This window comes from Dendrobium catenatum, unplaced genomic scaffold, assembly GCF_001605985.2.
Source record: "Dendrobium catenatum unplaced genomic scaffold, ASM160598v2 fragScaff_scaffold_1023, whole genome shotgun sequence".
NCBI classification, from domain to species: domain Eukaryota; kingdom Viridiplantae; phylum Streptophyta; class Magnoliopsida; order Asparagales; family Orchidaceae; genus Dendrobium; species Dendrobium catenatum.
The window spans coordinates 654,053-681,906 of record NW_021319485.1 but is presented as its reverse complement, the minus strand read 5'-3'; the positions used below and the strand labels follow the sequence as shown (position 1 = coordinate 681,906).

At 35.4% G+C, this 27,854-nt stretch overlaps 1 protein-coding gene across 2 annotated transcripts; it reads right to left on the bottom strand.

Annotated features, from left to right (window-relative positions):
- Window positions 1-307: 307 nt before the first annotated feature.
- On the bottom strand, window positions 308-19,717 carry LOC110096782 (erlin-2-B). 2 transcript variants are annotated; one of them, XM_020822863.2, is made up of 9 exons: window positions 19,317-19,717; window positions 5,298-5,418; window positions 5,145-5,212; window positions 4,867-4,926; window positions 4,586-4,744; window positions 3,174-3,320; window positions 1,114-1,328; window positions 914-1,022; window positions 308-831 (listed from the first exon to the last, which is right to left on the bottom strand). In XM_020822863.2, the coding sequence occupies exons 1-9, from the start codon at window positions 19,485-19,487 to the stop codon at window positions 760-762; spliced, it is 1,122 nt and encodes a 373-aa protein (XP_020678522.1). In that variant the 5' UTR covers window positions 19,488-19,717; the 3' UTR covers window positions 308-759. The 2 variants fall into 2 exon arrangements, with proteins under 2 accessions (XP_020678522.1, XP_020678523.1); XM_020822864.2 differs by lacking the exon at window positions 19,317-19,717 and adding an exon at window positions 18,499-18,855.
- Window positions 19,718-27,854: the final 8,137 nt, after the last annotated feature.

The following is a 27,854-nucleotide window of genomic DNA, read 5'->3' as shown; positions in this document are numbered from 1 at the left end:
AACGAGATTACCCACCGGCAGCAGACCTACTTAATTTGCCCCACTGAAGAATCGAGGCCGTTGTAAAGGAGATTCGAACCATGGATTAGGGGTTCTCAGTCGTGCTCACCCACCAACCATCCTAACTCTCGGTGGGTAAGGCAAAAGTAGTCGCTAGCGATAAAGTGAACTATTAAGTAGCAGAAGCATTTAAGAGAAAATATTTGATATTTTGCCATATTAGACAATGCTTTTGTTGATAACACAGTAAATCAACTGTGAAAAAAAAAAAAGGAAATAAGATGAAATCAATTTTCGATTAGCTGCATTAGGAAAAACCCTTTTTCATTTCCTTTTACTTGTGTTCTGACCAATTTGTGTAAAAAAACATCAATTCTCAACATGAAAGCAACAGGAACCAGATAAATTATTCTGGCAGACACCGGACTGTCCGGAGCGAATCAGAGCGCGTCACATTACCTGATACACAGCGAGTACATAGCCGTAGCACACATCCAAAAGATGACGTGGTGCATTCTGATTCACCTCCGAACGGCATCCGTATCCCAAAAAAAAATAATTTCACCACGAAAACTTCTGCTGGCAACAAAGAATCACCAACTCAAAACGCTCCAAATAAAAAATTCAATCTAAAACCAATTATAAACACCCAGAAACTTTTACTATAATACTTGGAAAGATATTTTTAAAAAAAGTCTTGACATAAGCACCAGTCTTCCTCAGATCCATTCAAGCCTCTATGTAAAATATTGAAATCTCTCAAAGATCCTTCTTAGCAAATCCATTAAGAAAATTACCAAGGAGCCTTTGATCTAAAACCATGTTAGGAACCTGCATTACAAAAAAAAAAAAAAAAAAACTGGTTAAAGATTGCCAGATTTCAAGTTGTTTGGAGAGTGAAAAAAGTCCTAACCTTCTCTCCAAAGAAAATTTTTGAGTTGTTTGCAATGGCTTCAATGAATTTGAGTTCAAGAAACTCAGGTGTAAGTTTCAGTTTATTAGCCTCTGCTTCCTTCATCACCCTAAGTTTAGTAATATCATAAATAACAAAAAACAAAAAAAAAACGTCTCAGCATTAGCAAGAAAATAATAATAATAATAATAATCACCAACCTGTAAAAATTAGCGTCTGCTTGGCTTTTCTCACGAGCAATGTACATTTCATTCTCGATTGCTTCTTGCTGCTTTGAGCTGTCTTTTTCCATTAATTTTTGCTCCATGAGAATCTTGCTAACTTGGGCATTCTTCTCTGCTTCGGATAAGGCTATCTTCTTTTGGGTCTCAGCTTCTTTTTCTGCAACCTTTTGTGCCTCTATGGCAATTAAAGCCTATGGGGATGAACCCAAAAGTAACACAATATAAGCTGTGTAAGAAGACTTGAACAAAAGGTGTTAATATCTCTTCCACCGCTAGCATGAATTAGTTAGTGATGCAACCAAATTTTAAAGGAAGCTAAGGTTGCAAACAAAGATGATGTCTCCCTTTCGAAATGACATAAACATATACAAATAGAACAAAACGATACTATTATATCCCACAATAGTTTAAACAAACACTAAGATTCCTTACAACTTCAAATAAAAGGACATAACAACACCATAGGACTAATCAATGTTTTGAGAAGAAAGATACAATGGGAGGGTTACCATAGAAAGAAGAATTAGATAAGAAGACTGAGATGAAGTTTTAGAGGAGAAGGGGAAGTAGACTAGCTCACAAGCTAATAAAAAACCCTCAGGTTTTCTTTCCAAAAATCATCTCCAAAAACTCTCTTAAAATAGCCCAAAACTCCCTTATAAATAGGCTAGAAAATGGAGGCCAACAGCCATATTCAGCTGCCCACAACAACCAACCAAAAGGGGAGAAAAAATAGCAATAAATGCAGGTTTGGACCCTCACCCGAACAGTCACAGTTAGGGAACCGGGATAGCCAAGGAGCAGGAACCGAACAACCAACAAGGGGAACCGGGAAAGCAAGGAGTGGGAATCAAACAGCCAGCCCAGGGAACCGGGAAAGCCAAGGAACCGAACAGCAAAAGGCCAAGGGTATCAGAACAAAGGAACAACCAAGCCAGAAGAACAGAAACGGAACAGCCAAGCCAACAGAACAGAAACCGAACAGCCACCCCCCCCCCCCCCCCCCCCCCCAAAATCATCTTAATTAAAAAAAGGGGGCGGCCAAGCTTACATCAGTGAGTATATATTTTATGCCGATCCAAAAGTTGGCATAAGCACAAGTCTAATGGATGCAAACATCAAAATTTATACTCATCCAAATGTAGAATGCAGAAGTGAGATGACCAAATCAGCCTTCTAAGTTTAGATGTTAGCAATTTAGGCTTCGTTTGGGATGGCTTTATTACTGCTTCGTAAAGCAACTTTCTAGTACAAAAATTAAAATATTTGTACTAGAAAGAAGCTTTAAGAAGCAGAAAAAAAAAACAGTCGCCCCAAACGAAGCCTTAATCTCATTGCTTTCTGAATTTTAATTTATTTTATGTAACATGTCCATAATGATAATGCCAATGGGAGGTTTTCTCTAATATTTTGAATTTAAACGAGAAAAATTCATGGGAGGTTTTCTCTTCATGAATTCAAACGGAAAAAAAATGAATTTAGTAAAATGGGAGTCAAAGTCAAAATTTAAAAACAAGCTAGTTCATGTCCTATGAAGTATATCATCATTCAGATTCAGCAAAAAAAGATAGCAAAGTTGTGCAAGTTCTAAAGCGCAGAAAGGTCTAGAAAAATACACATGATTTAAATGAGAGACGTCTAAATGCCCATATCTCAATCCTAGTTAACATTAAAATAAAAAGAAGGCTAAAGATGGTGCAAGTTAATAGCTAAAAAAAAACAATATAAATGAATACTTAATGAGTTGATCGATATAGAATTTTGAGCTAAGACGATTAATATTTGATGGCAACTGTATTTTATCAATGACATGAATAGCAAATAAATCAAAGGTTAGATAAAACCTTAAAGAGAAAAGTTGAATACTTTAAAATGACACCTATATGACTGCATGACTCCAGTGCCTTTAAAAAACATTACCTGCTAAAATAGCAATGCAAAATGCAAAGAAACTTAAAAACGTATAAGTCTCAACGACTAGCCTTAACATAACCTTATCCCGAAAATTCCGAGTTAGCATCTGAAGAAAAATATACCTTAGTGCGTTCCTCCTCCATAAGTTCAAAATTGCGCTTAATAATTGCAGGAATATTGGGTTTTGTAACACGAACGCTGATAATTTCAACCCCCGGGGCATACTGCGTGCAGTCCATTTGAAGAGCTTCTTTCATTTTGTCATCAATCTGATGAGTGGATCATCATTACTAAACTAGATAAACAAAATCAAGAAAGAGACATATTGATAACTTCGATTAACATTCAGGTGGCAATAAATGGGTGTAATCATTGTTTAATTCACCGTTATGTTGTGAGTCCTATCAACTTACTCTCGTATGCTTGTTCAAGATCATGCATTGGACAATTATTAGATTATGGAAATGAGAATTACAACTATGATAATAGAGAAATGCAAAGAATGTGACTTATAATCCAGCCCACTAGACAGTGCAGGCTTAAGAGTTTTTTTTTTTTTTAATTGAATTTTCATTCTACAAAACCTTGAATGCCTTATACTCTGTATGACATAATATTTTAGCTCTGCGCTTGGACAATTGTCAATATTAGATGATCATGCCCAAAATAATAAGAATACAAAAAGTATGCCAACAAAATACAAAATTGGCATGTTAACTCCACTTCTTATATGTGGAGATGAAACTTATACAATACCTAATACGGCGAGTGTAAGGTGCTTCAGTGCCCCCCATTTTCTAGACAAACACTGGGACCATTCATATTTTTTTATTATACACAAATATATATAACCCTCCTTTATTAATATTGATATTTCTATTTATTATTAATTATTATTTTATCCTATTAAGAGGGTGTGTGTGTGTGTGTATATATATATATATGAATATCCAAGAATATTTTTGTGTGCAAAGTGCAAACTCTCTTATGAATTATCTCCCTCTCAAATGGCAAATTTTCACTCTCCTCAATTCGCAACTTGAGCAGTAGAAGAGGCCTTTCGGGACTATTTTATTCCAACATTCTGCTGCATTGGGTTAGACCGTTTGGTGAAATAAGTAATGAATTTGGGATGGTTTTAGTTGATTTCTCGTGGAAGCATGCCCACCTACCTCTATTATAGTTGCACTCAACCAAGTCGGCTTGTGGATCACACGTGGAGGTCTACATAGGTGGACGATCAAATATAGCGTGTTTAGTTCGACTCTATCATAAATAATGTAATGTTATTTAGAAAGTTCAATGATAATTAGCGAAATTCTTTTTTTTTTTTTAAGACATCAGATAACTAAAACATAGAAGTCTGCAAATTTAACCAACATCTTGTTGTTATAAAAAATAGGACTTAAATATCATTTATGAAATTTAAAAACTTTAGTAAAATAAATGGATGGCATATGCTAATAATATAATATTAAGTAACATATATCAATGAACCAAACAACTACTTCGTATTATGATGAGAAAAGCTTACTTGATCGAACATATCAATATACACTTGCTGCAAAGAATGAGAGCTACAGAATTGATTGATCTCATGGTGAATCTTATCATATATCCATGTCTTATCGTAGTTTACACCATAATTGAGAAGAGTGTCATACACATGTCCCTTATTAAGGCGATTTACAACCTGCTTAGTACATAATTCACTTATTAGAACCCAAAGGAATCACTAACGAAGCAAAAGCCACACATATCACACTTTGGAACTTCATGCATTAATAAATCAAAGGAAATGAACAAACAGGGCACCTCTATCTTATCAAAGCTGATCATTACTCCACCTTTTGTTCCACAAGGAATATCTCTTACCTATCAACTCAAAGTAAATAGGTATGAAAGTATTAACAGTGGATAATTTTTCAATGCAAAACAAATTTGGAGAATGTAGAATCAAATATCTTGAATAAGTTAGATAAAGATTTTAGTTTAAAAGGCATGCATCAAAGCAGCATATAACAGACACTCCTTTTAATTCATTTCTTTAAGTTAACAAGAGTAGTCAAACCAGAAAAAAATAAATTAATTACCAGATCTGTTTGAATGGTCACTTGGATGGGCTCAAATTCCGTGACTAGTGGAAATTTGAGATGAAAGCCTAGCAACAACGAGAAATTAAAAAAAGTCAAATAGCGCCACTAAAGACAAAATCCAATAATCAAATGTCTCTAAAATGGGAAAACCTGGATTAGTGATCGTTTTCAATAAAGCACCGCCCCTCCAGTATGCACCAACATAACCCTCAGGGACTTGATGTAACACAGAAAAATTCCAGTTTGTTGAGAATGAGGTCGAAAGAAAAATCTGTGAAGATCACCCATGATAATAAACTTCCATAGCATAATCAAAAATAAAGGAACAAAATAATGTTGTTTCAAAAGAGAAGTTGGTAACAAACTTACGAATAATAAGAATAACTGATTTAATAAAATCTTTTTTTTTTCACCGTAAACAATTTAATTTTTCATAACCCTTATGAGGAATAATATTAATTATTCCTAGATCAAAATGATATGTCATCTTAATATATACACATTAATTATACAACACCAAAATGTAAAACTAATTGATTTCTTTTGCTTCCTGATGTTGAACCCCATATGTGATCCACAAAACGTTTGATCAAATGCTATGACAATGGTGGAAAATGGCACAATATCACAATAGATCATCTTGAAATATCTAGTTTAAATTTAAGAAAATTGATGAGGACATCAGATTTCGACATGTGTACTATCGCCGGAGACGCAGATCGACGGCTACAATCCAGAGCCTCTATTTCTGATTTATTTGTATTTTATTTATGCTTGTATTTCGTTTCCTAGTTTGTCCTATGGGCATTGAGTCACTTATGTAGCCTTGAGGGCGTTTGCGTCATTTCATTTTATTTTGGCCTACTTATATGATGCCTCTTGCAATATAATAGTTAGTTTTTGAATGAATGAAATTTTCCTCTATTGATCTCTTTGTGAGTTCGTGCCACCATTCAAGATCTCTTTGTGAGTTCTTGAAGAGGTGGAGCTTGTAGATCTCTTTGTGAGTTCTAGTGGAGGAGGTGCATGAGGTTTGAAGTTTCATCCAAGTCTTCCAAATCTTTCCCTTGATTTTCCAGCCCTAACTTTCCCCTCTCTCAATAGCCTCCTACCACCGGCCACCTTGGGCCGCCCAAGCCACCGGCCTACAACCCCAAACCCCTTCCAATCCGCCGGCCTCCTTCCCCACTTTTCCCCTCTTCCCCTCTCTACCTGCCGGCCCTTCCCCCCCTTGGATCTTAAATTTGAAATTCAAATTCCCCAAGAGACATTGATTACCTTCCTAAAATAAGTCCTAAATTTTAGGCAATCTTCATAATGGGATTTCAATTCTAATTTTGAAATTCAAAAAGTTGCCTAATGCCTACATGTAAATTAGGAAACCTTCCTTTTGTTTAAAATCTGAAATTACTTCAGATTTATTCAAATCAATTGATTAATCAAGTGGGCCCCACCTCCTCAAAACCGAACCCCTCCTCTCTCCTCCAGTTTGGCCGGCCCCTCTATGGACTCCTCTCTCCCAAATTAATTCTCAATCTCCACTAATTCAGCCCCAACTCCCTCCCCTTTACCTCCCCTCTTAGGATTGATTTGAATTTTCAAATTAAATCCTTCATCTAATTTCCCAAAATCTGAATTTCTCTCAGATTTCCTGCACCTCCCTCCTTCCTCCCACCCGAGCTCCTTCCCCCTCCCTTCCTCTTGGCTGCACCTCTCCTAGGTGACATATCCTCCACCTTTACACCACCTCGACGCCGAGATCTCCCATGATCATGCATGGCGGATCCCGAAGTTGATCACAGATTGGTACTCGACGCCCACGGAGACATCCACATCGTTCGATCACCTTTCTTCGACGTCGGGTTTGGTTTTGACGACGCCGTTGAAGATTACTTGAACCGAATCCTTCCCCATCTCGTGGACATCCTCGACGATCAATTCTTGGACTACGAGTGGACCATCAACGGCCATCCACCCGTTTCTCCAACTCTCGCTTCTTCCCCAGCGACGAGTCCTCTCGGCATCACTTGTGTAATAGTGGTATCTCTAAGTGTGCTTACGATCCTCTTCCGCTAACCTCCACCTTCAAGACTGATTAAAGGATCTCGAGGTGAAGGACCTATATTTTAAACGTGAGACTTTCTTATAGTTGGCTATTTGCATTATTTGGATTTTTTGGTTATTCTTTTGCAAGTTCTTGTGATCTCAAAGTGTAACCAATTGCTATTATTTAATCTTTCATGATATCTTCTTAAAACTTCCACTTGAGTAAGCTAAATTTTATTGGTAGTACACAAAGTTTATAAACTTTTATTAATCTCTAAAGTGCAATTCTTGCTTCCGCATTTAGTTTCACATCAAAAATGCTAAACCCACTACTCATTTTGTCAATCATACCATCCTGATGCATTTAAAACACCGAAACAATCGAGGAAGGCATCCCTACTTGAGTTAAAATGAGGGGAAACCTACACGTGCAAGAAGGAGAAGTTATAGGGAAGTTTGCATATGCACAAATATTCTTGAGTGTGTGTGTGTGTGTGTGTGTATATATATAAAGAGAGAAAGAGAAAGGAAATAAAAAGAATACTAAAAATATAAATAATAACATATAAGAATAAATAAATATGTGAAAAATGTCATTTAATAAATAATAATAATAATAATAAAGATGATAGGTTGTCTGCCAACCCACCTATATTTTAAATCAGGGATGTTGAAGCACCACCCACTCGCTCATATGAGGTGTCATCTAAGGCCCTTAATGTGTGGGCTATTCACCCTCTCTTTTATTAAATAAAAAATTAATATATAGAAAATATTATTCCTCTCATCTCCCCTCTTTCTGTCTTTCAACCCTAGCATACACTAATCTCTCCTCCCTCACTCTCCACGCAAATACATTGTCAACCTCACTCAAGGTATACGGAGTGACCTCATCACCCTACATAATCCCCATGTATTTTTTTGGATCCAATAGCAAGTTTGCTTTGATCCTATTTTGTGTTATCTTTGTGCAAGAAATCACCTCAATGTCCTTACGCACCTTCATTGGCATGATAGCTACAAATATTGCTTGTTCAAGAGCTCCGCACACAACTCATAAATGACTTTCTTGATGCATTGGCTAAATTAATTTTGGTCATGTTTCCCCATACATCGCTTAAGCACATTTTTCTTGGAATAATGGAAACTGCACATATGTTTTTTTTCCACCCCTTTATTGAGTTGACGTAGAAGTGCTGCCAAAATCTTACTGCAATTGAAAATGAAGCTAATGGACTCTAACAGCACTATGAAACAACACAAAAACTAAAGCTTGCACTACATGTCATGTAAACAGAACAAAAAAAAAGATTAAAAAAAATTTTTATATAAATAAAGGTGACTTGCTAATTAGCATGAAAGGAATCCCTCACTACATCCTAGAATGCTATACATTCAAATAAGACACAAAAAAGACATGCAAGGACAACTTTTATATGTTTGGATTCTTCTCGCCCGGGACTAGCCTATCAGGACAAAACAAAGAATAAAATTAGGGTTGCAAGCGAACCAAACGTTCGACGAGCTACTCGTTGCTCGGTTCGATTAAAGCTCGTTTGTAATCGTTTAACGAACTAAACAAACAAACTTGAACAACATTTTTAATACTCGATCCTTACATAAACAAGCTTGAACACTAATGTGTTCGATTCATTTATGTCCACAAACAACATCATTTGAAGCTCGTGAACATGCTCGACATTAAGCTCGATTTGTGTTCGATTCAGAACTCGTGAATAAGCTCGACAAAAGCTCGATTAATATTTAATTATAAAATTGATAAATATACATAATATAAATATTTTAATTTATTATAACATAATGATATAATTCTTTTATTAATAAATTTCAAAGTAATTAAATATTATAATATATTTTGTAATTTTAATTTCCTTACAATTGTTAATTTATTATAGTACATCGTTAGATCTTGCTCATTTGATAGCTCAAGAATACTCGTTAAATTTGTTCATGAACATGCTTCGTTTGATAGTTTAAAAAAATTCTCTAAATATGTTCACGAACAGAGCTCGTTAAAGCTCGATAAGCACTAAATGAACCGAACATGAACACCATTAATTTAAACGAACCAAACATAAACACAAACAATAAAGCTTGAATCAAACACGAACCGATTTTGAACAAGTTAATAATAAGCAAACTCAAACATGAACACTCACATACTCGGTTCGGTTCGGTTTGTTTGCAGCCCTGAATAAAATAATATCATTTCAAACTTTTGCCAAAATTTTAAGATGCAACATAAAATCACAAGTGAACTTGAGAATAAGAAAAAAAAAATGAACATAATGTCATAAAAGCATGCGAACCACTAAAATGCAACATATCATGCATGATTATAATGTTGGGCAACGTTCTAAAACAGAGTCAAGAACAAAAGTCTAAAAAAATGATAATTTTAAATGGTAGACACTTCACAAACCAAAATCCAATTTAAGTAAATGGCATTAATAAAGCATGAATGCACACACTGAGAAGCATGCTACTATGTGAAAACACAAAATCCCATGTGCATTATGATAGGACGTGATGCAATTTCCACCGAATCAACGAACCACAAGAAGAATTTGAGAAGAAGAACACATCAAGAAACTTTTTATTGTAGAAAATATGAAAGAAAAAAGCAATATACAATTGGATCTTCAATTGGAGAGGAATATCTGGCTCTCCTAAATCTCTAGCCAGCAAATAGAGCCCTCACTACCTAAGAAACCCTAAATTATGCCCAAACATATCATAACCCTCACCTTGGGAAAAAACCTACTTAAAGCATACAAAACCTAATCAATGCCCAAAACAATCCTACCCCTTCCTTTTCCCTCCTAATCGGCCCCCTCCCATTTGAAAATCCCCCCGGGCTCCACCCCAAGGGGCGGGATTCCCTCCAGCAAACGAATGGGATCCGCCCTCCATGTTCCACCCCACTCAATAATTGGTCGGTCCAAGAGGGACCGACCCAACTATGACCAGTCTAGGAGGAGCGGTCTAACACATCACAAAGAGAATATCATTGTCAAAGAGAAAATCAAAATTATAATTAGAATGGCTCCAAAAGGTTACACGAGCTCCTTGAGGCAAAACAAACTCAAATCATGTCGCTCTAGAAAATGAGCAAGTATATGACTCCTATATTCTCTCTCAAAAATATGAATAACCCTCCAACATTCACAAAAAAAATATTAAAGATGGCATAAGCAATGAGAAAATGTAAAATTTTATCTTCGATAGGATTATAAGACAAGGTCCATAACCCTTTTTTAAGGCATTATACTTACATATAGGAGTAGAGTAGACATGGCCCATATGTTAACAATTACCCCGCTAACAAAATAATAATTACAAGCACAAGTGATGCAACCATGTACAACATTATAGTGTGATCATATAAAATCTTGTATATTTTACAAAACTCTTACCAATAAATTAACTAATCATATATTATAACACAAATAGATATGAACCTAATTAATTTTAAGTCGGATTAACATGATCTTTTGCTAAATTCACATAAACTCAAGAATAATCTGAATGATTTTCAATATTAGCAATCTTGCTTGACACTTGACAAAAAATAGGATCAAGTTGATTTTCGTTTAACTAAAAATTTTGGTGATTTTTTACATAATTTTTTTAATTGAAAAAAGTACATTACAAATTAGATGGGCATAAATGGGCATTATTGGGATAATTAATAAAAGCCCACCTTAAATCTGGCGTAGCCAAGTCAATAATGCGCTTTGAAGGCCTTAGAGAACACCATCATGCGACTTCAAGTCGCAACTATGTTCAATTAGTTTAAAACTGAAGTTAGACAACACTGAAGAAAAAGTGTGGAGAACTCAGTTCAAGATCCGTAAGAATCCACTTACTTTCCAAGTCTTAGCATAAACTCCACAAACTAGCATGGCCATGTTATGGATCTCCTTGAGGATCAAAACATCTCTCGAACCTTATCCTAAGTTACGAAGAAAAGTAAAGTGAGTTTAAATTTGGAGAGATTAATAAAAGAATTAAAATACTCATATATACTCCTATTTAGAAAACAAAATCATAGGCTATTAAGGATAGACCCAATAATATTTGCCAAGACTTTTAAAACTGGACCGGACTGGCCGATTCAACAAGTTGAACTGTAAACCGATTGACCAGACATTTCAGTTCCATCACAGAACCAGGCTCGTAGAAAACAAGTAAAACCCATTCGGACCGGCGATCAGACCGTGGAACCAAAGAACTAGCGCCGCTTTTGAAAAAATGTGTTGTTCAATTAAAACACAATATGAGCCGTTGGAATTAGATCAAGCGATCTATCAGAAAAAATTTAGGAAAGAAAAAACCTAATATTCATATTTCAATCCCGTTCGTCTCCTCTTCGTCCGCGTGAATAGTTTCCACTTGTATCAATCTCAGCGTCCCCTCTTCGTTCTCAAACCCGATGAGGGGCTACAACCATGATGAAGGCTCCTCCCAATGCAGGCATTATTCCTCTCCGACATCACACTCCCTTCTTCCGTCTTCTTCAAAGTGTAGGATGTAAATTTTTTGGAAACAATATTTTTACCAGCTTTTGTTTTTTGTACTTTTTTTAATGTTTGAGTTGAAGACCCTTTTGTATGAGCTTTTTAAACTTGTTAATTTTCTCCTGTTTTTATCTCTTTGAGTTGTGTTTTGGTATTACTACAAGTTGGTGATATGCTGGTTTGGAACTTCTTGTGAATTGCAACATTGCATCATGATGTGGAAATGCTTTTGTTTTTGTAATTTCATTTGTTGTGGTAATCTTCATATGAGTTTTGTTGATTATAAGAAGGCTTGTGGTTGAACAAAATGTAATAATGATTAGTATTAAAAAAGTTGAGTGAGCTGTTTTTAATTAGTTTTATTATTAAAAAAATTTAGCATCTTATATTATCTATTTTTTCATCATTTAAAATCTAATTAAGGCTCTTTTATACAAATAATTTATTGAATTATGCGCATAAAGTTAAATTCAGTAGAATAATTGATACAATGTTATTACTTTTAACTATATCAATTTATAATCAATCATGAATATTGGCAGAGCTACATTTTTATGGTAATTAAAAGTTACTAAACACCTAATATAATTGATTTCTATTTTCTAATTAAATCATAAGCTTTAGAAAATAACTTTTAATATTCTTTTATATAGACCATATGTTAGTTATATAAATCCAATGAAATATATTAAGGATTTTTCTTATTTTTCTATTGACTGACTTGAATTACTAGAGATTCAATTCTATTATTATCTGGAGATTCAATCGATCTGATATAATAGAAAAATCTTGTTCATCAACCAAAGGAGAAACACATGGTTCAGAATTTAACTTTTCATATTATTCTATAATTGACAAAGCTTCCTGAAGTTGCGAAGGGAGTTAACCCCTAGGGATGCATTATTTGATGATGCTAACCTGGAAATGATTAGTAGATTCACTTAGGCTTTAGTTTTTAATGTGAAAACTGAAGTGAATGATTAAATGAGGACTATTGTTTTTTTTATGATTTTATCTTTATAACATGAATGTATAAATTCATTATCTTCAGAAATTTTATGTTGTACATGTATTTTGCTTATTGTATTGCATATCTGTTATTGGATGTTGATTTTCTTTTCTTTATTTCATTTTCCAAATTTCATCTACTAAAGGAAAGGAAATGGAGATTTCAAAGAAAATTTAGAAGAGAAATTATGAAGATATATGTTACTCAATATTGTCTTTAATTTTAAAAATAATATATATTGCACTATTTTATATATTTCATAATTATTTATTTTATCACATATTTTAATTGACTGCATCATTATGTTATATTTAAATAAAATTAGTATTTATTATATATGTCATCCGGTTCAATCCAAGTCGAACCTTTAAACCCTAAACATCTCCTTCATCTAGTTCATTAGCTAGTCTTCACAACCTTGGTATTTGTTAGAGACCTAAGGTGAATAAGCATGATGCGTGCCATCATGCCATTTGTAAAATGTACCTCATAATCATTTGATTGATGGCTACCAACATAAAATATACAAGCAAGTTTGATATGGACCAAGTTGATTAGCATTTAAACTAATTAGTTTAGGTTTGTAACTCTTTTTTTATAAGAGGGTCTCTTTCAAAAGAATTTGAAATGTAGCTCCACAACAAGCCCTTGGTGAATGAAGAAGAAGAAGGATGCCATCACTGTAAAACCCGAAATCGACGATCGTAGGCGTTGCATGCATTTTGATGCGTCGCGACGAAATTTAAGTGAAAATTCAAAGTTAACAGATTTTGGCGTAAATAATTTTATAAAATTCAAAGCAAAAGTTTGAACGAATTGATATAAAAAACCAATATTTAATTTTGTCTAATTTTGAAGATAAAAATCATGGAAGTTTTATTAAGACTAAAATGCCCTTAATAACTATTAAAGTGAAAGAAGTTTTACGAGGGCATTGAAGTCCTTTGGCCATCTAAAGGAATTAAAGAGACCAAATTCATTCGGTCCCTCATTCATCCGTTCGGCTTAAAATTTGAAAATTAGGGTTTTTTCTAAAAATTGAAATATCTTAAAGTGCTTTTACAAAAGTGATTTATATAGGTCCTAGGAATGTTTCTAAAACAAAATTTTGAGTTTTAGTAAGAATTTGCATTTTCTTTATTTTTCTAATTAAATAATCCGAAAATAATTAAGGTAATTATTAAATTAGTTTTAGAGAAAACTTTTGCATGAAGATTTGAGGAAATTTAAGAATTTAGGGTTTCCAAAAATTAGGGATTTTAATAAATCCGAAAATTCAAATTAAATTATGTTAATTTTCTTAAGCTTTGTAAGAGTCGATTAGTGAGAAATGAAGAATTTAAACAATTTGGAAATGATTAAAACGTTGAGAAAAAATTATCGTTGACACTTCTTTATGCGTGACTATTAGGTTGTGATTAATAAGGGGAGCGACGCGTGTCAAAGCGTCACTATACAAAATTTATGTGCTTGTGTTAAGATAGGCACTCATATTTCTTGTAAAAATTTCATATATATATTTTTGCTCTTTTTATTCAATGCAAATTTTTAGAGTTTTCAAAGTTATATGATTTATGAATTTTAGTATGCAAATGGCATGTTAGTAGAATCTCTTTATTTCAATAGGTTAGTAAACTTACATGTTATTCGTGATTTTCATATTTTGAACTAATGATTTATGAATCATGATTGTTTTTCATTAAGCATATAATTGACTGAAAAATATTTTATAAGTTTATGATATGAAACTGTGCATGTTGATGCGGAGTGCCCAAATGGTAAAAGGGCTCTTCAGAGGCAAATGGTAAAAGGGTTCTTCAGAGCCAATGGTAAAAGAATTGTCAAATAAATGAAAATGTGCACCTGATCAGTACAAACTCTATGGGTACCTTAGAGACGGATGTTATAGTAAATACTATGCATATTAAGGTTTATATTTCATTTTCTATGCATAATGAAAATTTATGTTTGAGGAAAAGTTATGAAAAGGCTTCTTATACAGAAAGGTTTTGAATTTACGCAATGTTGACTGTCGTTTAAAGTTTCCTTTTGATGGTTATTTAATTGTATGAAAAAAATATTTTATTGTTGTTTTAAGTATTTTTTATGAGAAATATGAATTATATGTTGAGCGAGTAAGATCATCCCTTATTGTGGGATTCTTTTTCAAGGAGAACTATCTTAGAACTGATGGTAGAGAGGCAGTTTACTTACCGTCGTAGGACTGGACAGAGTCAGAGTGACCGAGTGACAGGTTTTTCTTTCAGTTGGTGTCTTGTGTGTGTAAGGCATAGAATGCGTGTTTTAAGAACTTTGGGTATTGATGCATTTGGCATGTTAAGTGTTTGATGTTATAAAAGACTTGAAAAAGAAAAAAAATAAGTATATGTGTGATTTAATGGCTCTTTTATGTATTATTGGAATGAATTTTATTATATGTTTATATTGAACTGAATGTCAGTTTCTAGCTTTACTCTTAGAGAAAGAATGTGAAACGAGCATATACGAGAAAAGATTGGAATAGCTCTAGAGGCAGATAAGAATAGAGAGAGTCGCCTTAGATGGTTTAGTCATATAAAGCGTTGGCCTTCCAATGATCCAATTACGAGAGTAGATGTATTAGATTTAGCTTATGTTAAAAAAGGTAGAGGTAGACATAAAAAAGATTTGATTAGGAAATATTATAAATGACTTTTTTTAATTAGATTTAAATGAGAATTTGACTCTTAATATGATATAATGGAGAAAAAGGATTCATGTAGCCGGCCCCACATACTAGGATAAAGGCTTGATGTTGTTGTTGTTGTTGTATAGGATGGCCACAAAGCAGGCAATGGTCGCCCTGCACTTATAGGAGAGAAGTAGAACAATCATTTGAAATAATTGTACGGTTGATATAGCTATTGCTTGTTGCAAAGTGCACTTACTATCCATGTCTACAACATCAAATAGATAAGGATGATGGAAAAAAAATCACCCCAATGTTATGTAGCATCTCCCCTCTCTATTTCTATTGGTCTGTCAACAATAAATCCTATGCCCATCACAGCAATCAACAAGAATGGGGGTCATATGGGCTTGGATCTTGATAAAGAAGGCATATAAAGGACCATATAGAATCAAGAGGATTATAAAAGGCTTTTTTAGAAAAATAACAGCAATTCTTTCAATCTGCCTAGTTTAAGATATTACAATACTTGAAAAGATAAGATTTGACAACCTTATGTCAGCATTCATGCTCATCTAGGTATTAGTATGGATAAAATAAAGTTTTGTGGAAACTTACTAATACTCCAACTTTTTATATATTTGTGTGAGGACTCAAAAATATCACCTTTTCTTTTTCTCTTGTAATATTTTTCTGTTAACCGCCAATATTCCCTTAAAATCCTATAATGATAAATCTCTGCCTTCCTGGCCTTTAAATTTTCACTCAAATTCTGTGAAGAGACGTGTTAAAATATAACTATATTTTTCAATAGTGTATTTGTGGAGATGGAGCAAAGAATTGGTTAGAACAATGAGACTCACGACGTTTGCCCTAGAGAAAGAAACCAGAGCATCACTTCTGCCTATTCTTTTTAAGGAGATGAATAAGTAGAGCTATAATATTGAATTAACTCTCTTAGAGAATCAATCTAGGTCGAACCTTATCCAAAACTCAATACTTATGCCTAGTAACTGTTAAAGCCACTATTCAAAAATTGATTCTTGGGCTTATGTGAGGTGTGGGAAAATTTTATCTGCCTAAAATAACTCATGGCTTAATCTGAAGCCCCTCCAACGAGAGTCGCCTAAGACCTGAAAGTAGAAAAGCGATCAAATGTCAATATTTAGGATACCCCTGGGACTCTTATCAGCTTGTGTAGAAGCTTCTTTACAATGAGTCCTAAGACTTAGAGAAATGCTGGTCAAAGCATCCACATCTTAAATCCTCTTGAAACTCTTAAATAGCTTGCACCAACCAATTCAAGGAGTATGGCTAATAAATAGAATTAGTATGGGCCAAATTTTCTTCGCCTAAAGATCCTCCTTGTTTGGGTTAAAGGAAATTCACCAAGTGCTCTTCTAAGACCTGGAAAAGATGTGGGTCAAACCCACCACATCTTACATCCTCATGGGACTCTGTATTAGTGTGATCAAGAAGCATATTCAATAGGAGTCCTTGTACGGCTTGAAGGCCATAGGGCCAAACTCTTCATACAGATTGAAGGAGAAAATTGATCATAAAAAAATTATTAATCACACAGCCGATTAAATTTATAGAATTTTAGTAGAGCCTTAATTTGCAAGATTGGAGAGCGTGAAGATAATGAATCTTTACTACAAAATAGTATTCCCATCCACCTATTAATCTCATTCAATGCATTGGACGCTATCATTGCAGCTTGTTGAGATCTATGTGGAGGTTTTCACCCTATCATCATTGGTAAATGGCCACCACAATGACCAAAAGCTTTGTCATATATAAAAAAACCTAAAAAAGGAGATGTTTGTTGCAAAGCTCTAACTCGTGCAATGGTAGCCACATTAAAATAGAGGGTAGTTTTTTACTATCATGTTCACCCACTTAAAGTCATTTGATGCAACCAATGATGACACAAACCAAGTATCTTCCTCAAGTAACTAGGCTTTATCGCATTTCCTAGAAGCAAGATTAACCCTAACAGCATTCCTCAACATTCATGTTTGTTTCCCAATGACATTTTTACTGCTCTATCTCAAAGTTGGAGCCACCATACTAGTTGTCATCTTCCATTAAAAGGCCAACGACAAGCCTCTCCTACTCTTCATTTAGCCTCCAAACTTCCCACAACCATCCTCTGATGACCACAATGGTGATGGCTACCTAATACGACCTTCTTCTAATGGAAAGATCGGCTAACTTAACTCACAACCTCCTCCTGTTGGGAGAATTCACCTCATCCAAAAGAGTTCCAGGCCAAGATAAACCAGCTGAATAGATTTAGTTTGATTCAACATAGGCCATTCAATTGAAGTTAGGACTAGCTCAATAAAATAATTGAAAGACATGCTTTATAATGGTAATATGAACTATTTTGTTGTCAAACGCCACAATCTCATAATGAGTTTCAAGCTATTCCAACTTTTTTTTTCCCGTAACCGTGGCTTATAAATAGGAATTCAAATCAATGTATTCACTTCCTTCCAAACAATATACTTTGAACAACTTAAAACTTCTCCTTCCCCACCTCCCCCACTGTCCCATTTCTAGTTAATTTATTCTATAATATTTAAGGTTAGACTCGGTAGCTTAGTGGAATCTGAAGTAATCCACCTCCTTCTCTAAGTAGACACAGCCAATTTTGCAAGCAACATGTTGTATAACTTACTCTTAAAAGAGTTATGTATTCTCCTCTCACCAAAAATAATATGCACAAGCCGACCGTTTAGATTTACTGGGCGAGTACTTATTACGTAGCTCAATTAGATTCGATGATTTTAAATTCATTTGTTTTTTCTTGTCCTTAAAGGAAATTGGATTAAAAAAAATAGCGGTTCAACTGATGAATGAGAAAAAAAAACCAATTTCAAAAATCAACACAAAATGCATGGCGCAGATCCAAGAATGCACATCCTTCGTCTACACTCCTCTTTAAAACCAAAACATCGGGAAGTGCCCAATCAAGACGGCCCTCAACACAAAAGAATTCCCGCTTGCCTCGCAAAGAGAACAGCCATGTCACACATTAAACCCTATAAAAGATGAATCAATTGAGATCGAAGATCTTACTATCGCGAAAGCGACAAAGATGATTCCCAACAGCAGAAACGTCGTAGCATCGGCATCCGACGGCGGAGGATTTCGTTGACCCTGACTATTCTGCTGCTGCTGGGGCGGCTGTGGTGGAGTCCCCTGTGGAGGCGGCTGTGGTGGAGGTTGAGGCGGCTGCGCTTGCATGGCTCTTCCAAAGAACACCTTCACTCTTAATCCTAACGAGATTCCTGCCTTGCTCTCGGGTGAAGCGACTGGAAAGAAGGATAAATAAAGGCTTCAGAAGCACAGCTTCGCGGGCCAAACCGCCCAAACTTTGTTCATCATGTAGACTTGCCGGCAGTTTTATGTGCGACAATGCACGCATGCGACTACTACGCTGCAGCGGTTCGTCATTAATGCTATAGTGAGATCTGAGCTGTTATAATGGTTGCTTACTTTTTTGCTCTGTGAATAGGGGTGTCAATTCGGGTCAGTGGGTTGGGTTCGGGTCGAATCCGAAACTGATCCGGCATTATTCGGGTTAACCCGAATCTGACCCGTTTTTAAAAACGGGTCAGGTTTCTGGACCCGAACCCGAACCCAATTAGGGTCCGAGTCAACCCGACCCGACACGAATGACCCAAAGTTGACATAAAATTGCTAATTTTCTGGTTAAAATCGGGTCAATATTCGATTTTTGGGTCAAAACGGGTCAATCTCGGGTTTTCGGATCAAATATGAGTTTTCGGGACGGCCCTCAACACAAAAGAATTCCCGCTTGCCTCGCAAAGAGAACAGCCATGTCACACATTAAACCCTATAAAAGATGAATCAATTGAGATCGAAGATCTTACTATCGCGAAAGCGACAAAGATGATTCCCAACAGCAGAAACGTCGTAGCATCGGCATCCGACGGCGGGGGATTTCGTTGACCCTGACTATTCTGCTGCTGCTGGTGCGGCTGTGGTAGAGTCCCCTGTGGTGGAGGCGGCTGTGGTGGAGGTTGAGGCGGCTGCGCTTGCATGGCTCTTCCAAAGAACACCTTCACTCTTAATCCTAACGAGATTCCTGCCTTGCTCTCGGGTGAAGCGACTGGAAAGAAGGATAAATAAAGGCTTCAGAAGCACAGCTTCGCGGGCCAAACCGCCCAAACTTTGTTCATCATGTAGACTTGCCGGCAGAGTTTTCTGTGCGAAAATGCACGCATGCGATTACTACGCGGCAGCGGTTCGTCATTAAATGCTATAGTGAGATCTGAGATGTTATAATGTTTGCTTACTTTTTTTTGCTCTTTGTGAATGGTGGTTTGTCTTGCTGACATTATTAGCTTGTTTTTTATATTTTTTAGTTTGTTCTTTTTTTGTTATTTGATATTGTTTGTGTCTATTATTTTCAACTGATTTTTAATCTGGATTGACATTAATAGCTTATTTTTTGTATTTGTTTGCTCGTCTACTTTTTTTCTGTTGATTGTTGGTTGTTTTGTTGGCAGGATTCGTGAATCTTGTGAATTCATATTGTGGTTCTTGTTGTTGTTGATGCTTGTTGGTAGTAGCTGTCTGTGGATTTGTCTACCGTCATTGGATTTTGCTGGCTGAATCTTTGTTGGAAGGCTTGTACTCTCTTATTGCTTCAGATTATATTTGCGGTTGTTGTTACTTATGTTATTGTAGGTTGATGTTGCTACAGTTGCTGGTTAGAGGTTTGCTGTTGATGCAACTACTAATTTGTGGATTATGGGTTCATTTGGGACGGCTTTTTTATTACTTCCTAAAGCAGTTTCCTAGTATAAAAATTTTAATTTTTGTACTAGGAAGTTGCTTTAGGAAGCAGAAAGAAAGACGTCCCAAACGAAGCCTATGTCTTTGGACTAGGTTGATGTTGTGCTCCATCTTTTGGCTCTTCTTTGTGAATGGTGGTTTGTTGTATTTAGCAGTTTTTCTGCTGATTTTTTATTTTTATTCTTAGCTACTTTATTTTGTAGCTTTATTTCTTGGGATGGGTTGTTAATTCTTATTCTTTTTGTTTGTTTGTTTTTTTTTTCATTAGGTTGTAAGTTTTTCTTGTTTTTCTTACTTCCTTTTGATTTTGTAATATTTTTATTCTTTAATGAAAATTGGGTATGTTTGCCCCCTAATTTTCCCAAAAAAAAAATTCTATTCTCTAGGGAATATTTCATAAGGATCTATTATATCTATTATAATGATGGATTCTACCCCCACTTCTTCTTCTTTAGGTTTAAATTTAGAGTTCCTATCTGATTCATCAAATACCATATGGGTAGACTCTTCTACTTCCAAGGTCCTTTTATTGAAGATTATATAGGCCTTACCTAAAGATGAGTGACATAAGAAGACACCTTTATCAGACTTGGAATCAAATTTTCCAAAGAGTGGTTTTCCATTGATTAGGATTGTGGGTCTCCGAAAGGATTCCGCTCGTGTGGTTCGAATGCAATCCAAAGAGTGGTTTTCCATTGATTAGGATGAAGGATCTACAGCCAAAAACATGCAAGTTAGAAAGGCTGGGTGTCTTAATCTTAAGAAGTTTATAGGGTATCTTATTAAGCTTGGATCTAACATTCACCCTATTTATAATAAGGTTGCTCTTTTATTTAAGTGGACTAATATATACTCATAAAAAAGTATAGAATCTTATTGTAAAATTTCATTTGGACGATTTTTTTATTACTTTTTAAAACATAATTTTAAAACAAAAATTTTAAATAGAGAATAAAAGTCAATGAAAGATCTAAAACTTATAAAGTTGCAAAAAATATATAATAACAAGGAGTTACCCTATATGACGGAAAATTATTAGGTGCGGAGTGTGCACTGTCCGCACAAACATGGGTACCTAGCGGTACCCAACGGTACTGAGTGCCGTTAACTAGCGCGGAGTAAGGCTTGTGCGAAAAGTTCTCCCCGTCCGCACTCCGCACCTAATAATCTCTCCTATATGACAAAGATGAACCTTCAGATCAATTTAAAAGAACGATAATACTTTTCCAAATAGGAGAGAAGACTACCCTAAGGAATAATATATAACAACATCATGAAGGAGGAATAGCTTAGTTAGAGATGGTGATCAATGTTTATAAGGAGTTTATTTTCTTAAATTTATGAATTCCAATCTTAAGATATGGAAGCTTAAGAGAATGAAACTTAAATATGACAATATCAAAATGAATGAGACTTACATTATGTATTAACGACACAAAAGTTGGTTTTGATTGAAAATTGGTGCTAATTGTCGATAAACATGCCATTGAAATTCTCTAAGTACATGAACTATATCCATTAAAATGAAACCACTATGGGGCTCCCTTTCTCTTTAAATATTTACGAAGAAGACATTCTCGTCGTATTGTCTATATATTTAGACATCACGTCAGCACAATCGAAGTATATATACAATATTTGAAGGATGTTTAATCCTCCAATTGGCCTTGAAAAATTTATACTTATGCATCTTTGATTTATATTAAATTTTACATAATTAAGAGTTTTATTACCATATTTGAGTACATTTTATTAATATGCTCTTTTCCAATATAAGTTTGCTGAAGGCAATGTTCATATGATCTTAAAATTGATTAAGAAAGTTTCTTATTCAAATATTTGGGTATTTTGAGATTTGAAAATTTGCAACAATATGTACTTGAACACATGAATTTTTTTGAGCATATCAAGGAGAAAAATGAGCATATATATCTTAATTTTATTTTTGCATCAACTACTTTATATAATATTCAAATTCAATAAATCACAATTGATTACAATCTATTACATAAAAAATCACAAGTAAATCAAATTTTAATAATTTGTATGATAATTTAATTATTCATCAAATATGTGAAAAATATAAGACTGATTTGTGACATATTAAAACCATATTGAAAGTCTAATTTTCATAGTATATTCTCTATCAATCAAAGCAGTCAAATACATACAATATATCATAAAAAAACTATCTTATAGGCTTTATTTGAGATAGTTTTCTTACTGCTTTATAAAATAACTTTTTAGTATACTTTGAACTTGAAATTTTTTAACTAGAAAATTATTTTTAAAAGCAGTAAGAAAGTTGTCTCAAATAAAGCCATAATTTAAACTCATTTGAAACTCTCTATATTTTACAAGCAAAATTATATTTTCATAAAACAAGAGCCATTCATTTGTAAAGTAATTGATGTGTTTGATCTATGATCAAAAGATCTTAAGAAATATTATAATAGTCTATACCAATACTAGTAATAATGCTTAAAATGAATGAGTAGTTACATATATATCACTATATATTACTCTATTTATATATCTATTGCCTAAAATTTTAATATTACATACATACTACCATAGTTCACTTTCATATCAAATATGGGTGATATGAATGAAATATATGAGTGGTGGGAATGAAATATAGGTGACATATTTGATATTCAAATAATATAAAGTGGCATATATGTAATATTAAATTTTTTTTTATGTTATATATGTAAATAGAATAGTATAAAGTGATATGTATGTAAATTCCCTTTTATTTTTTCATTTGAAGTTAATACTATCAAACTTACTTTCATAAAAATGATAATCCTCTTTGTTGCATCTTGGAATATTCGCGACAGTAGAGAAATATAAAATTTAATGTCTTAGCTTTGTACAAAGATCCATCACACAAGATGATAAAAGTGAGGGTGTAGAGTTCATAAGAGACACCAACGTTTTTACATGGAAACCCCTGAAAAGGGGGAAAACCACAGAACTTGGCCCAGTCTGAATGAATCCACTATTATTTGCAGTATATTACAAATGAGGCCCTTCCTTGGGGAGAAGGTCTTGGGTTGATGTAGCAAATGTGCATCATGTTACATGGTGGGAATTGGAAGAATTAGCATTTAAATTTTCATTTAGTCGGTAAAACCGTAGTCGGCGGGCAACGAATGTCGGAAAGACCGTGGTTGGAAGGACTGTTGTCTAACAAGGAAGACAGAAGGATCGTAGTCGGCGGAAGATAGTGGTTAGAAAAATCGTAGTATGATGAGGGAGGTTAGAAGGATCGTAGTCGGTGGGAGACAGTGGTCATAAATATCATTGTCTGGCGATGGAGATCGGAAGGACCGTAGTAGGTAACCTCCATTGTAGTTGGCAGGAGATATGGGTTAGAAAGACCATTGTTTTGCGATGGAGGTCGAAAGGACTATAGTAGGCGACAAAGGTCGGAAATACCATAGCCGGTAGGAGACAGGGGGTTAGGAAGAGTGTTGTCTGGCGATGGAGGTCGGAAGGACCGTAATAGGCAATAGAGGTCACGACAAGATATAGGGGTCAGAAAGACCGTTATCTGGTAATGAATGTCGGAAGGAATATAGTAGGAAATAGAGATAAGAATGATCATAATCGACAGGAGATAAGGGTCAGAAAGACTGTTATATGGTGATGGAAAATGGAAGGACTGTAGTAGGCGACGGAGGTCGTAAAGACCATAGTCAGCGGGAGATAAGGGGTAGAAAGATCATTGTCTAGCGATGAAGGTTGGAAGGACCGTAATAGGTGATAGAGGTTGAAAGGACTGTAGTCGGTGGGAGACAGTGGTCAAAAAGACCATTCTCTAGCGATGGATGTTGGAAGGATCGTAGTTGACAGGAGATAGGGATCAGAAAGACCATTATATGGTGATGAAGGTCGGAAGGACCGTAATAGGCAACGGAGGTCGGAAAGATCATAGTCGACAGTAGATAAGGGATTAGAAAGACCATAGTTGTAAGGCAGTGGTCTGGAGGAAGTCTGGGTGATTTTCGATGGTCTAGTTGAACTCCAAGTTCTGTCAATGGTCTAGCAAAAGTTTGAGCCTTAGTTGGCGGTTCAGTAGTGGTTTGGCAAAACTCCGATGTTAAGCGGTGGTTCGGCGAAACTCCGGCGTCAGGCGGTGGTCTGACGAAACTCCGGCTTCAGACGGTGGTCCGATGGAAGTTTGACATCGGGTGGTGATTTGGCAGAACTCTGACATCAGATGATTGTCTGGCAGAACTCCGGTGTCGGGCGGTGGTCGAGGAGGAGCGAGGAGATAAGAGCAATCTCCAATCTCTCTCTTGGCCTCTTGATTTTTTTTTTTTGAAGAAATGCAAATTGCATTAAAAACAAGAAAACCTAATACAATCTAGAAAGCAAAAGCAAACCCTTTAAAACTATCATAATGGATATGCGATTTACTAAATTCCATTTTAGATCCATTGGGGTGATGGGGATACCAAATATTAAAAAACAACCTAAGAGGTTGGTTAGTATCCCAGCTTTCTCAAAGGATGGAAAATGAAACCTAGTGAAAATCCCATATTTCATCATAATGGTTTTAAAAAGGTGTAAGAGTCCTATAAGCAAAACAAGTAAAAGAAAAATAGTTACAAGAAAAATGAAAATAACTTCTAAGCCAGCTATCCAAACATCTTCGTGACCCTCATCAATCTTAGGGTCCAACAAGTTCCAAACAGCCTCTTCACAAGCTAAGTCATATAAACTGAAAATCGCCATCACATCCATCATACTGGCAAGAACAACACCAATGATAATCCAATGTAAAGCCATAACATCGACAACCACCTCAAGAAGCCAATAACCGGCCTCATCAATGCCACAACCAACCAAACTGATAATCATAACCATTCTCATTATATAGACAAGAGAGAAACCAAAAAACTTCAAGTCCTTCAAATCTTTAATAAAAAAGACTTGATCTTAAAAAAAAAAAAAAAACAACTGAAAAGCAATAGACCAAACAACCACCTCGTCATTACTGACATCAACCAAAAACTACCTCAAAAAAGTCGATCCATGGCCAGAAGCTCCAATAGGCCAAGAGACGACCTCAAACAAACCTTGATCCTCATGGATCAAAGAAATAACAATGGCAATACCAAAAACCTCCTTCCAAATGTAGTCCCAAAAACTATCAAGCATAAGGATACTCACTTCACTAATATCAGAGCATCCACTTGAAAACATAAGAATGGCCTCAAAACCAATAACAAGTTTATTTAGAAAAAGTGCATCCAAATCTCCAAGAATCTTGAAGAAAAAAATAAAAAAAACTGCTCAAAAGATCTTTAAACATATCCGTTCCAACCAACATTTCATTCCTCAGTTGAAAAATTTCAATCCAAAAATCTCCAAGTAACAGCCGAATCCACCTCATGAAAATCCCAGGTTCAATCGTCAAACACCAGGAAATACCATATCCAAGAACTAAATCAATGTCATTAAGAAATCCATACAAAATTAAATGATAATTATTGAAGAACTTCCCAGGGCTTTTCAAAGCCAAACAACCATTCAAGAAGTCATCTCCAATCAAGAATTTAGCCTCTGAATAAAAATCACAAACAAAATCAGAAACCGATGTAAAGAGAACCAAAATCCGGCTAAGATCCATCAAACCCATATTGGAATCTATCATATCTCTACTCCGATTCTTCAAAGACCATGGCCAACGGAGAACCATCGCCCTCCACGGATTATGTCAAAATCGTGAAGATCTTTTCGTCGCTCAAGATTTGCTAAAAAATCGTAAAGATCTTTTCATGAGAAGTGAGAGGTATATTTATAAATTTCTGAGAATGACATGATATGTAAATAGGAGGAAGATCAATGGTATTTTAGGAGTGGTTTGTATGGACGACTGATGTTGATTCCCTTGATCATGGACCGTTTGTTGGGCATTTGGATGTCTTAGTGATATCATAATTCAGTGATCTTATGCTCGTTAGATTTGTCTCGTCGAGCCACTCGATTTAGCTATAAGAATGTCACATTTGAAAAATGTTTCGTGATCCAAATTGTGGTTTGAACATTTTAACAGTGCTTTGGGTCCTTAAATTAGACCCATTTGGGCCCGCATTGAGTCTAATTTGGTGTCGTTGTGTTCATATTTTTGAAAGGTTCAGTTCGACTATAAGTTTAATTTCAAATGATCCCAATTTTAATTTCAAAAAATTCCAGCTTGATTTTGTCTGGTTATTCATGCCCCGATGAAAATTATTTGTAGATGACACATCACTCTTTAAGGGGCTGTTTGGTATGCGGATTTAGCGGGATTTGGCGATGGATTTGGGCGAAATCCAGCCAAACGGCCTAAAATGCAAATCCAAATCTCACGGTATTTGAAATCCGCCGTTGACGGAAAAAGAGCTCCTTTTGCGGTAAATCCCGGATTTCGGAAATCCCCATATTCCGCGGATTTAACTTGTTACTCGCGGGAGGGGTGATTAAGGCCCATTTAGAGCCATGGTTGACCAAGTCCACGTTTGACTTGGTCAAACCAGTCAAGGGGGTCCATGGGGATGAGGGATTGAGCCAAGCCAAGGTCCAAGTGCATCCAAACTTGATTTGGACTCTAAAAGGGCTAAGTGGTCAACCTTGGTTGACTTGGTCAACCGGGTTGACCCCGGGTCCAAGCTCGGGCTCGACAGACTCGACTCGACCCACTGAACCCAGTGGGGAGGGCCATAGGGTCTAGCTTGGTCAATTTGACCAAGTTAACTCTTTGGGCTCGGGTCTGGGCAAAATCGAGGTCAACAATCACATATCCCTGACCCTGACAGAATCTCGACAGATTCTGACCCCTTATGCCTCTCTTCCCTGACACTAACAGAATCTCAGATTCTGGCCCCTTATGTCTCCATTTGTGCTTATAGCACATGAACAGAACAGATATACAGAATTTTCAGAACAGAATTATTTTCAGATTTCCCTGCTACAGACAGAATCTCAACTGATTCTGACCCCTTATAACTCCCTTCTGATAGCACATCACATCAGAACATTCAATTCAGAAAATCAGATTTTGTCAGAAAATCGTCAGTGGTATAATGGCAGTATACGGAATTTACACAAAATTCACAATTTCAGAAATTTACCAAATTACCACAGATAGTGCAAAACATCATTGTAAGACTTTCATTGTACTGTAGCAATAATTTCAGACATCTAGATAAATTATTATTCGATCAAAACCCCGTAGAATTCAAAATAGCCGATAAAAATCTTTCATAAAATACTCAAAACGTGCACAAATATCATTTCAGAAATATACCAAAAGTTATGCGGTAAAAAGTTCATCAGTACAAAACGGAATCAATTATTCGCTAACGGAGACAAAATCCGAAACAGAAAAGTCGTCAAAATCCTCTTTTCTGAAAATTGAGAAAGGCGGAATGTGCCTTACCTCGAGTAGGTCAACTTTTCCAACGACAGTGACGGACGGAAACAGACCGAAGTCGCCCAAAAATCACTTTTCTTCTTTTTTCCTTCGATTTTCTCTCTCATGGCTTTTCTCTCTCTTCAAAAAGATCTCATTTCCATATATATCCAACCAGATCGTCTCGGACGCTCCCAAATCA